The 14357-nt window shown below is 36.5% G+C and overlaps 1 protein-coding gene across 1 annotated transcript in view; it reads right to left on the minus strand.

The window, feature by feature from the left end:
* The window catches only part of LOC143245808 (ras-related protein Rab-20-like), a 128791-nt gene that overhangs the window by 7585 nt on the left and 106849 nt on the right, over positions 1–14357 (minus strand). The window contains exon 5 of the mRNA XM_076492062.1: positions 9445–9557. Coding sequence (XP_076348177.1) covers positions 9445–9557 — 113 coding nt within the window. The remainder of the gene's footprint in view (positions 1–9444; positions 9558–14357) is intronic.

Below are 14357 nucleotides of genomic sequence, written 5' to 3' on the forward strand. Positions count from 1 at the left end.
CATTCATAACTACACGTGTATCATACAGATTACTGTCTGACTGTTCTTCATTCATAACTACACGTATATCATACAGATTACTGTCCGACTGTTCTTCATTCATAACTACACGTATATCATACAGATTACTGTCTGACTGTTCGGTAGTTACACATTCATAACTACACGTATATCATACAGATTACTGTCTGACTGTTCCGTAGTTACTTATTCATTACTACACGTATATCATAACTACGGAACAGTCATACAGTCATCTGTGTGATATACGTGTAGTTATGCATGAGTAGCTACACTACATGGCCAAAAGTATATGGACACCTGACCATCACATCCATACGTGCTTGTTGAACATGTCATTCGAAAACCACGGGTATTAATATGGAGTTTGTCCTCCCCCCCCTGTGCTGTTATAACAACCTACACTTTTCTGGTAAGGTGTTTCACCAGATTTTGGAACATGGCTGCGTGGATTCGCTCCTATTCAGCCACAAGAGCATTAGTGAGGTCGGGCGCGAAGGACTGGCTGGCAGTCGGCGTTCTTATTCATCTCAAAGGTGTTCGATGGTATTGAGGTCAGGGTTATGTGCAAGCCAGTCATGTTCTTTCCCACCAACCTCGGCAAACCATGTTTTTATGGACCTCGCTTTGTACACGAGTCATTGTCATGTTCAAACATAAAAGGGCCTTCCTAAACTGTTGCCACAATGTAGGAAGCACACAATTCACTAGAATGTCAGTGTATGCTGTAGCATTAAGAATTCTCTCCACTGGAACTAAAGAGCTCAGCCCAAACCATGAAGAACAGCCCCATACCATTATTCCTCCTCCTCAAAACCTTACAGTTGACACTGTGCATTCAGGCTGGTAGCGTTCTCTTGGCATCTGCCAAACCCAGATTGGTCTGTTAAACTGCCAGATAGTGAAGAGTGGTTCATCACTCCACAGAATGCGTTTCCATTGTTTCAGAGTTTAATGGCGGTGTGCTTTACACCACTCCAGCCATTAGAATCCCATTTCATGAAGCTCCCGACGAACTGTTCTTGTCATGACGTTGCTTCGATAAGCAATTTGGAAATAGGTAGTGAGTGTTGAAACTGTGGACAGACGATTTTGACGCGCTACACGCTTCAGCACTCGACAGTCCTGTTCTGTGAGATTGTGTGGCCCACCGCTTCGTGGCCACATTCGGACATTTACACTTTACAATAAATTATTTACGGATGATCGGGGCAGCCCTAGCAAGGCAGAAATTTAAAGAACTCACTTGTTTGAAGGTTGGCATCCTATGACAGTGCCACGTTGAACGTTGGCATCCTATGACAGTGCCAAGTTGAAAGTTGACATCCTATGACAGTGTCACGTTGAAAGTCCCTGCGCTCTTCAGTACAACCCATTCTAATGTCAATGTTTGTCTATGGAGATTGCACGGCTGTATGCTTGGTTTTATGGAACTGTTAGCAATGGATGTGGCTGAAATAGCCGATCCCACTAATTAGAAGGTCCACATACTTTTGACAATGTAGTGTATGAACCAGCTGTATATGAATGTGTTGCTTTAAGTTGATCACTTTTGATAATTCATTAGTTGTTTCTGTAGGACTTTGTCTTGTTTATCTATTTCATTAGTTAATCAAAGTTTCTCTTGTTATACACTTTTATTCATTCTTTCTGACGCTTCATCTACGACACTTTATGTTCTATCATGGAGAGAATGTCTGAATAGCATATGGGTTGATACTACATAGAACAAAACAAACATCTGTATCAGGTTATTAACACTGGGAGCACCACAACAAAACAAACATCTGTATCAGGTTATTAACACTGGCAGCACCACAACAAAACAAACATCTGTATCCGGTTATTAACACTGGCAGCACCACAACAAAACAAACATCTGTATCAGGTTATTAACACTGGCAGCACCACAACAAAACAAACATCTGTATCAGGTTATTAACACTGGCAGCACCACAACAAAACAAACATCTGTATCAGGTTATTAACACTGGCAGCACCACAACAAAACAAACATCTGTATCAGGTTATTAACACTGGCAGCACCACAACAACACAAACATCTGTATCAGGTTATTAACACTGGCAGCACCACAACAAAACAAACATCTGTATCAGGGTATTAACACTGGCAGCACCACAACAAAACAAACATCTGTATCGGGTTATTAACACTGGCAGCACCACAACAAAACAAACATCTGTATCAGGGTATTAACACTGGCAGCACCACAACAAAACAAACATCTGTATCGGGTTATTAACACTGGCAGCACCACAACAAAACAAACATCTGTATCGGGTTATTAACACTGGCAGCACCACAACAAAACAAACATGTGTATCAGGTTATTAACACTGGCAGCACCACAACAACACAAACATCTGTATCCGGTTATTAACACTGGCAGCACCACAACAAAACAAACATCTGTATCAGGTTATTAACACTGGCAGCACCACAACAACACAAACATCTGTATCAAGTTATTAACACTGGCAGCACCACAACAAAACAAACATCTGTATCAGGGTATTAACACTGGCAGCACCACAACAAAACAAACATCTGTATCAGGTTATTAACACTGGCAGCACCACAACAAAACAAACATCTGTATCAGGTTATTAACACTGGCAGCACCACAACAAAACAAACATCTGTATCAGGTTACTAACACTGGCAGCACCACAACAAAACAAACATCTGTATCAGGTTATTAACACTGGCAGCACCACAACAAAACAAACATGTGTATCAGGTTATTAACACTGGCAGCACCACAACAACACAAACATCTGTATCCGGTTATTAACACTGGCAGCACCACAACAAAACAAACATCTGTATCAGGTTATTAACACTGGCAGCACCACAACAACACAAACATCTGTATCAAGTTATTAACACTGGCAGCACCACAACAAAACAAACATCTGTATCAGGTTATTAACACTGGCAGCACCACAACAAAACAAACATCTGTATCAGGTTATTAACACTGGCAGCACCACAACAAAACAAACATCTGTATCAGGGTATTAACACTGGCAGCACCACAACAAAACAAACATCTGTATCAGGGTATTAACACTGGCAACACCACAACAAAACAAACATCTGTATCAGGTTATTAACACTGGGAGCACCACAACAAAACAAACATCTGTATCAGGTTATTAACACTGGCAGCACCACAACAAAACAAACATCTGTATCAGGTTATTAACACTGGCAGCACCACAACAAAACAAACATCTGTATCAGGTTATTAACACTGGCAGCACCACAACAAAACAAACATCTGTATCCGGTTATTAACACTGGCAGCACCACAACAAAACAAACATCTGTATCAGGTTATTAACACTGGCAGCACCACAACAAAACAAACATCTGTATCAGGTTATTAACACTGGCAGCACCACAACAAAACAAACATCTGTATCAGGGTATTAACACTGGCAGCACCACAACAACACAAACATCTGTATCAAGTTATTAACACTGGCAGCACCACAACAAAACAAACATCTGTATCAGGTTATTAACACTGGCAGCACCACAACAAAACAAACATCTGTATCAGGTTATTAACACTGGCAGCACCACAACAAAACAAACATCTGTATCAGGGTATTAACACTGGCAGCACCACAACAAAACAAACATCTGTATCAGGTTATTAACACTGGCAGCACCACAACAAAACAAACATGTGTATCAGGGTATTAACACTGGCAGCACCACAACAAAACAAACATCTGTATCAGGTTATTAACACTGGCAGCACCACAACAAAACAAACATCTGTATCAGGTTATTAACACTGGCAGCACCACAACAAAACAAACATCTGTATCAGGTTATTAACACTGGCAGCACCACAACAACACAAACATCTGTATCAAGTTATTAACACTGGCAGCACCACAACAAAACAAACATGTGTATCAGGGTATTAACACTGGCAGCACCACAACAAAACAAACATCTGTATCAGGTTATTAACACTGGCAGCACCACAACAAAACAAACATCTGTAACAGGTTATTAACACTGGCAGCACCACAACAAAACAAACATCTGTATCAGGTTATTAACACTGGCAGCACCACAACAAAACAAACATCTGTATCAGGTTATTAACACTGGCAGCACCACAACAACACAAACATGTGTATCAGGTTATTAACACTGGCAGCACCACAACAAAACAAACATCTGTATCAGGGTATTAACACTGGCAGCACCACAACAAAACAAACATCTGTATCAGGTTATTAACACTGGCAGCACCACAACAAAACAAACATCTGTATCAGGTTATTAACACTTTGGCAGCACCACAACAAAACAAACATGTGTATCAGGTTATTAACACTGGCAGCACCACAACAAAACAAACATCTGTAACAGGTTATTAACACTGGCAGCACCACAACAAAACAAACATCTGTATCCGGTTATTAACACTGGCAGCACCACAACAAAACAAACATCTGTATCAGGTTATTAACACTGGCAGCACCACAACAAAACAAACATCTGTATCAGGTTATTAACACTGGCAGCACCACAACAACACAAACATCTGTATCAGGTTATTAACACTGGCAGCACCACAACAAAACAAACATCTGTATCAGGGTATTAACACTGGCAGCACCACAACAAAACAAACATCTGTATCAGGTTATTAACACTGGCAGCACCACAACAAAACAAACATCTGTATCAGGGTATTAACACTGGCAGCACCACAACAAAACAAACATCTGTATCAGGTTATTAACACTGGCAGCACCACAACAAAACAAACATCTGTATCAGGTTATTAACACTGGCAGCACCACAACAAAACAAACATGTGTATCAGGTTATTAACACTGGCAGCACCACAACAACACAAACATCTGTATCCGGTTATTAACACTGGCAGCACCACAACAAAACAAACATCTGTATCAGGTTATTAACACTGGCAGCACCACAACAACACAAACATCTGTATCAGGTTATTAACACTGGCAGCACCACAACAAAACAAACATCTGTATCAGGGTTATTAACACTGGCAGCACCACAACAAAACAAACATCTGTATCGGGTTATTAACACTGGCAGCACCACAACAAAACAAACATCTGTATCGGGTTATTAACACTGGCAGCACCACAACAAAACAAACATCTGTATCAGGTTATTAACACTGGCAGCACCACAACAAAACAAACATCTGTATCAGGTTATTAACACTGGCAGCACCACAACAAAACAAACATGTGTATCAGGTTATTAACACTGGCAGCACCACAACAACACAAACATCTGTATCCGGTTATTAACACTGGCAGCACCACAACAAAACAAACATCTGTATCAGGTTATTAACACTGGCAGCACCACAACAACACAAACATCTGTATCAGGTTATTAACACTGGCAGCACCACAACAAAACAAACATCTGTATCAGGTTATTAACACTGGCAGCACCACAACAAAACAAACATCTGTATCAGGTTATTAACACTGGCAGCACCACAACAAAACAAACATCTGTATCAGGTTATTAACACTGGCAGCACCACAACAAAACAAACATCTGTATCAGGGTATTAACACTGGCAGCACCACAACAAAACAAACATCTGTATCAGGTTATTAACACTGGGAGCACCACAACAAAACAAACATCTGTATCAGGTTATTAACACTGGCAGCACCACAACAAAACAAACATCTGTATCAGGTTATTAACACTGGCAGCGCCACAACAAAACAAACATCTGTATCAGGTTATTAACACTGGCAGCACCACAACAAAACAAACATCTGTATCCGGTTATTAACACTGGCAGCACCACAACAAAACAAACATCTGTATCAAGTTATTAACACTGGCAGCACCACAACAAAACAAACATCTGTATCAGGTTATTAACACTGGCAGCACCACAACAAAACAAACATCTGTATCAGGTTATTAACACTGGCAGCACCACAACAACACAAACATCTGTATCAGGTTATTAACACTGGCAGCACCACAACAAAACAAACATCTGTATCGGGTTATTAACACTGGCAGCACCACAACAAAACAAACATCTGTATCAGGTTATTAACACTGGCAGCACCACAACAAAACAAACATCTGTATCAGGTTATTAACACTGGCAGCACCACAACAAAACAAACATCTGTATCAGGTTATTAACACTGGCAGCACCACAACAAAACAAACATGTGTATCAGGGTATTAACACTGGCAGCACCACAACAAAACAAACATCTGTATCAGGTTATTAACACTGGCAGCACCACAACAAAACAAACATCTGTATCAGGTTATTAACACTGGCAGCACCACAACAAAACAAACATCTGTATCAGGTTATTAACACTGGCAGCACCACAACAACACAAACATCTGTATCAGGTTATTAACACTGGCAGCACCACAACAAAACAAACATCTGTATCAGGTTATTAACACTGGCAGCACCACAACAAAACAAACATCTGTATCAGGTTATTAACACTGGCAGCACCACAACAAAACAAACATCTGTAACAGGTTATTAAAACTGGCAGCACCACAACAAAACAAACATCTGTATCAGGTTATTAACACTGGCAGCACCACAACAAAACAAACATCTGTATCAGGTTATTAACACTGGCAGCACCACAACAACACAAACATGTGTATCAGGTTATTAACACTGGCAGCACCACAACAAAACAAACATCTGTATCAGGGTATTAACACTGGCAGCACCACAACAAAACAAACATCTGTATCAGGTTATTAACACTGGCAGCACCACAACAAAACAAACATCTGTATCAGGTTATTAACACTTTGGCAGCACCACAACAAAACAAACATCTGTATCAGGTTATTAACACTGGCAGCACCACAACAAAACAAACATCTGTATCAGGTTATTAACACTGGCAGCACCACAACAAAACAAACATCTGTAACAGGTTATTAACACTGGCAGCACCACAACAAAACAAACATCTGTATCAGGTTATTAACACTGGCAGCACCACAACAAAACAAACATCTGTATCAGGTTATTAACACTGGCAGCACCACAACAAAACAAACATGTGTATCAGGTTATTAACACTGGCAGCACCACAACAAAACAAACATCTGTATCAGGTTATTAACACTGGCAGCACCACAACAAAACAAACATCTGTATCAGGTTATTAACACTGGCAGCACCACAACAACACAAACATCTGTATCAGGTTATTAACACTGGCAGCACCACAACAAAACAAACATCTGTATCAGGTTATTAACACTGGCAGCACCACAACAAAACAAACATCTGTATCAGGTTATTAACACTGGCAGCACCACAACAAAACAAACATCTGTATCAGGTTATTAACACTGGCAGCACCACAACAACACAAACATCTGTATCAAGTTATTAACACTGGCAGCACCACAACAAAACAAACATCTGTATCAGGTTATTAACACTGGCAGCACCACAACAAAACAAACATGTGTATCAGGTTATTAACACTGGCAGCACCACAACAAAACAAACATCTGTATCAGGTTATTAACACTGGCAGCACCACAACAAAACAAACATCTGTATCAGGTTATTAACACTGGCAGCACCACAACAAAACAAACATCTGTATCAGGGTATTAACACTGGCAGCACCACAACAAAACAAACATCTGTATCAGGTTATTAACACTGGCAGCACCACAACAACACAAACATCTGTATCAGGTTATTAACACTGGCAGCACCACAACAAAACAAACATCTGTATCAGGTTATTAACACTGGCAGCACCACAACAAAACAAACATCTGTATCAGGGTATTAACACTGGCAGCACCACAACAAAACAAACATCTGTATCAGGTTATTAACACTGGCAGCACCACAACAAAACAAACATCTGTATCAGGTTACTAACACTGGCAGCACCACAACAAAACAAACATCTGTATCAGGTTATTAACACTGGCAGCACCACAACAAAACAAACATCTGTATCAGGTTATTAACACTGGCAGCACCACAACAACACAAACATCTGTATCAGGTTATTAACACTGGCAGCACCACAACAAAACAAACATGTATTGAAGGTTATTATTATTCAGGAAGAACCACAACAAAACAAACATGTATTGAAGGTTATTATTATTTAGGAAGAACCACAACAAAACAAACATGTATTGAAGGTTATTATTATTTCGGAAGAACCACAACAAAACAAACATGTGTGAAAGGTTATTATTATTTAGGAAGAACCACAACAAAACAAACATGTGTGAAAGGTTATTATTATTTAGGAAGAACCACAACAAAACAAACATGTATTGAAGGTTATTATTATTTAGGAAGAACCACAACAAAACAAACATGTATTGAAGGTTATTATTATTCAGGAAGAACCACAACAAAACAAACATGTATTGAAGGTTATTATTATTTAGGAAGAACCACAACAAAACAAACATGTATTGAAGGTTATTATTATTTAGGAAGAACCACAACAAAACAAACATGTGTGAAAGGTTATTATTATTTAGGAAGAACCACAACAAAACAAACATGTATTGAAGGTTATTATTATTTAGGAAGAACCACAACAAAACAAACATGTATTGAAGGTTATTATTATTTCGGAAGAACCACAACAAAACAAACATGTGTGAAAGGTTATTATTATTTAGGAAGAACCACAACAAAACAAACATGTGTGAAAGGTTATTATTATTTAGGAAGAACCACAACAAAACAAACATGTATTGAAGGTTATTATTATTCAGGAAGAACCACAACAAAACAAACATGTATTGAAGGTTATTATTATTTACGAAGAACCACAACAAAACAAACATGTATTGAAGGTTATTATTATTCAGGAAGAACCACAACAAAACAAACATGTATTGAAGGTTATTATTATTATCTACGGCCTTCTTGGAAGTGACTGTTATGAATCGTGTTTGTAGCTTTACAAACATCGTGTTGTGAAACAAGTTTCTCAACCTGACATCGTAATTAAGTATCATATATTCATGTTGTGAACATGAATTACTTAGCTCTAACATTACTATTTATCATGACAGCTTCATGTTGTGAAACATGTTGTACAATTTTACTTGACTACTGTTCATGGGTCGTGTCAAGTTCGTATTATGTAACATGTTTCCCAAGTCCGTATTTCTACTTATCATTCAAGTCACGCAACATCAAGTGAATGTAACATAATTCATATTAACACAAGCTATGTCCACATGATAGTAAGTAAATCCAAACTGAATGTTTTACAGTTGTAAACACCATATCAATTTTTAAAAATAACATTTATATTAAATTTTCATCTATAATACTAACATTATTTATTTCTTACCTTAAAGTTTCTATGGACTTGTAACGGGTTAGGTCAAAGGTCAGAACAGCTGCTGCAGCATTTCGGCAATAGAAAGAGCTCAAACCGGAATATTTTTCCGCACCAGCCGTGTCCTGAAAAGCCAGAGTCAAAAACCAACTGTCACTGGTACAGACACACCATTTTCACATAAGAAAGCAACATTCAACATAAAATGAAGGAACACATACAGGTTGATAGGCCTAACATTTCAGTGTATGTACCTCTACAAAGCAACGTTTAATCGCTAACTTCGCTAATAAAGTCCAGTTAGTCCAGATTTTAAAGTACACAAAATAAGCATTAACCCACCGGAACATCAGTTAATAAGTAAAGAGTAGCGAATGGACCTAACTTTCTTGGACTTTCCAAAATGGATCAAATATAATATCATAACCTTATGACTGAGAGTATATTTTCATGGTTGAACGTGTTATTTTTATTCCACAAATTAACCCTAAAAGCTATTACGTTGTTTGATACTTAAACAATAAGTGTCCAAATAAGTGCATTTAAAAAGCGTACACTTACATTAAAGCGTTTACTGATAAACTTACTCCACTTACGTTAAACCCTTTAGTAATAAACTTACTATACTTACATTAAACTGTTGACTAATAAACATATCCCTAAGAATCTTAGTTTGGCATTCATCTAAGCAACGGATAGAAAGAATGGTTACACAGATACACAAACATTTTGATAGTAACGATAGAAAGGGCAGATAATGACATGTGCATGAATTTTGATAACATGAATAGGAATAATACATAAACACGTGAACAAACATTTTAATAATATGAATAAAAGTATAAATACATACAAAACATTTTGACAACATGGAGAAAAAGGATAAACACGCGTACAAATACTTTAACAACACTAACAAGGACAGATAAACACATATACAAACACTTTAACAATACTAATAAGGAAAGATAAACACGTGTACAAACACTAACAATACTAATAAGGACAGATAAACACGTGTACAAACACTAACAATACTAATAAGAACAGATAAACACGTGTACAAACACTAACAATACTAATAAGGACAGATAAACACGTGTACAAACACTTTAACAGTACTAACAAGGACAGATAAACACGTGTTCAAACACTTTAACAATACCAATAAGGACAGACAAATTTGTATACAAATATTCTGATTACACAGAAAGGAAAATAGACAAACACGTGTACAAACACTAACAATACTAATAAGGACAGATAAACACGTGTACAAACACTTTAACAATACTAATAAGAACAGATAAACATGTGTACAAACACTTTAACAATACTAATAAGGGCAGACAAATTTGTGTACAAATATTCTGATAACACAGATAGGAAAATAGATAAACATGTGTACAAACACTTTCACAATACTAATAAGGACAGACAAATAAGTGTACAAACACTTTAACAATACTAATAAGGACAGATAAACACGTGTTCAAACACTTTAACAATACTAAAAAGGAGAGACAAATTTGTGTACAAATATTCTGATAACACAGAAAGGAAAATAGATAAACAAGTGTCCAAATATTCTGATAAAACAGAAATGAAAATAGATAAACACATGTACAAACACTTCGATAACATGGATATAAAGAATAGATAAACACATGTACAAACATTTCGATAACCTGGATAGAATAGATAAGCACGTGTACAAACGTTTCGATAACATGGATAGAATAGATAAGCACATGTGCAAACGTTTCAATAACATGGATATGAAGAATAGATAAACACGTGTACAAACATTTCGATAACATGGATATAAAGAACAGATAAGCACGTGTACAAACGTTTCGATAACATGGAAAGAATAGATAAGCACGTGTACAAACGTTTCGATAACATGGATAGAAAGAATAGATAAGCACGTGTACAAAAGTTTCGATAACATGGATAGAAAGAATAGATAAAAAGTGTACAAACGTTTCGATAACATGGATAGAAAGAATAAACACGTGTACAAACATTTCGATAACATGGATAGAAAGAATAGATAAGCACTTGTAAAAACGTTTCGATAACATGGATAGAAAGAATAAACACGTATACAAACATTTCGATAACATGGATAGAAAGGGTAAACACGTGTACAAACATTTCGATAACATGGATAGAAAGAATAGATAAACACGTGTACAAATGTTTCGTTTCGATAACAATGATAGAAAGAATAGATAAGCACGTGTACAAACGTTTCGATAACATGGATATAAAGAATAGATAAGCACGTGTACAAACGTTTCGATAACATGGATATAAAAAATAGATCACGTGTACAAACGTTTCGATAACATGGATATAAAGAACAGATAAGCACTTGTAAAAACGTTTCGAAACATGGATAGAAAGAATAGATAAGCACGTGTACAAACATTTCGATAACATGGATATAAAGAATAGATAAGCACGTGTACAAACGTTTCGATAACATGGATAGAAAGAATAGATATGCACGTGTACAAACGTTTCGATAACATGGATAGAAAGAATAGATAAACTCGTGTAGAAACATTTCGATAACATGGATAGAAAGGATAGATAAACCGTTGTACAAACATTTCGATAACATGGATAGAAAGAATAGATAAACTTATGTACAAATATTTCGATAACATGGATAGAAAGGATAGAAAAACACGTGTACAAATATTTCGATAACATGGATAGAAGAGATAAGCACGTGTAGAAACGTTTCGATAACATGGATAGAAAGAATAAACACGTGTACAAACATTTCGATAACATGGATAGAAAGGATAGATAAAAAGTGTACAAACATTTCGATAACATGGATAGAAGAGATAAGCACTTGTAAAAACGTTTCGAAACATGGATAGAAAGAATAAACACGTGTACAAACATTTCGATAACATGGATAGAAAGAATAAGCACGTGTACAAATGTTTCGTTTCGATAACAATGATAGAAGAGATAAGCACTTGTAAAAACGTTTCGAAACATGGATAGAAAGAATAGATAAGCACGTGTACAAACATTTCGATAACATGGATAGAAAGAATAGATAAGCACGTGTACAAACGTTTCGATAACATGGATAGAAAGAATAGATATGCACGTGTACAAACGTTTCGATAACATGGATAGAAAGAATAGATAAGCACGTGTACAAACGTTTCGATAACATGGATAGAAAGAATAGATAAGCACGTGTACAAACGTTTCGATAACATGGATAGAAAGAATAGATAAGCACTTGTAAAAACGTTTCGATAACATGGATAGAAAGAATAAACACGTGTACAAACATTTCGATAACATGGATAGAAAGAATAGATAAGCACTTGTAAAAACGTTTCGATAACATGGATAGAAAGAATAGATATGCACGTGTACAAACGTTTCGATAACATGGATAGAAAGAATAGATAAGCACGTGTACAAACGTTTCGATAACATGGATAGAAAGAATAGATAAGCACGTGTACAAACGTTTCGATAACATGGATAGAAAGAATAGATAAGCACGTGTACAAACGTTTCGTTTCGATAACATGGATAGAAAGAATAGATAAACCGTTGTACAAACATTTCGATAACATGGATAGAAAGGATAGATAAACTCGTGTACAAACATTTCGATAACATGGATAGAAAGAATAGATAAGCACTTGTAAAAACGTTTCGATAACATGGATAGAAAGAATAGAAAAACACGTGTACAAACGTTTCGATAACATGAAGAGAAAGGATAGATAAAAAGTGTACAAACATTTCGATAACATGGATAGAAAGAATAGATAAGCAGGTGTACAAACATTTCGATAACATGGATAGAAAGAATAGATAAACTCGTGTACAAACATTTCGATAACATGGATAGAAAGAATAGATAAACTCGTGTACAAACGTTTCGATAACATGGATAGAAAGAATAGATAAGCACTTGTAAAAACGTTTCGAAACATGGATAGAAAGAATAGATAAACTCGTGTACAAACATTTCGATAACATGGATAGAAAGAATAGATAAACTCGTGTACAAACGTTTCGATAACATGGATAGAAAGAATAGATAAGCACTTGTAAAAACGTTTCGAAACATGGATAGAAAGAATAGATAAACTCGTGTACAAACATTTCGATAACATGGATAGAAAGAATAGATAAACAGATTCATTTGTTACTGATCATTTTCTTATTTGCGACGTAGGTTTTTAATTTATCTTACTGTTATTTGATATTTAATTTATATATGCACCCTACGTGATCGCGTGCACAGTAGTCGATAACAAGGCTGGAGAAATACAGACATATAATTATTTACGCCTCCAAAATTGACCTCATGACACGCGCACATCTTGACCTTTTTTTTCTATATTCTACGTAAGCACCAGTTTCGTGTGTCTTAGAAATATATCGTACATAAATCAGAAGTTAAACAACCAGTTGGCTCCCCTGAGGGCTTATAAGTTTAAAATATCAAAGCTCGATTTTTCCCCTGTGGGCAAAGCACAAACAGCCCATTATGTTGCTTGAAGCTTTAAAACAAATAAGTAAATAATGATATTAGATTCTTTCGCTGTCTAGTGTGAAATGGTTTATTTACTTTCAAATAATCAATAGTGACAGAGCCTTATATTTTTAGACAAATAAAACCGGTCACGACATAATAGCACCAATGTTTTTCCAGTGTACTTGTATGTCTCATAAGAATTGTTCTGAAAGTGATGCCTGTTTCTAACACGAATACAGAGATCTGTTACGCACATGAGTCAACGTAATAAGTTGAATTTCGTCTGATTGATGTATAATATTACGACATTTGTCTTTTTACTTTAATATAAGTTATTAAAGTAACTGTTGCAGTTAAACCCCGCAAGTATATGTTTTGTTTTAATTTC

The sequence above is a fragment of the Tachypleus tridentatus genome, chromosome 3 (genome assembly GCF_004210375.1).
Source record: "Tachypleus tridentatus isolate NWPU-2018 chromosome 3, ASM421037v1, whole genome shotgun sequence".
Classification (NCBI taxonomy): Eukaryota; Metazoa; Arthropoda; class Merostomata; order Xiphosura; family Limulidae; genus Tachypleus; species Tachypleus tridentatus.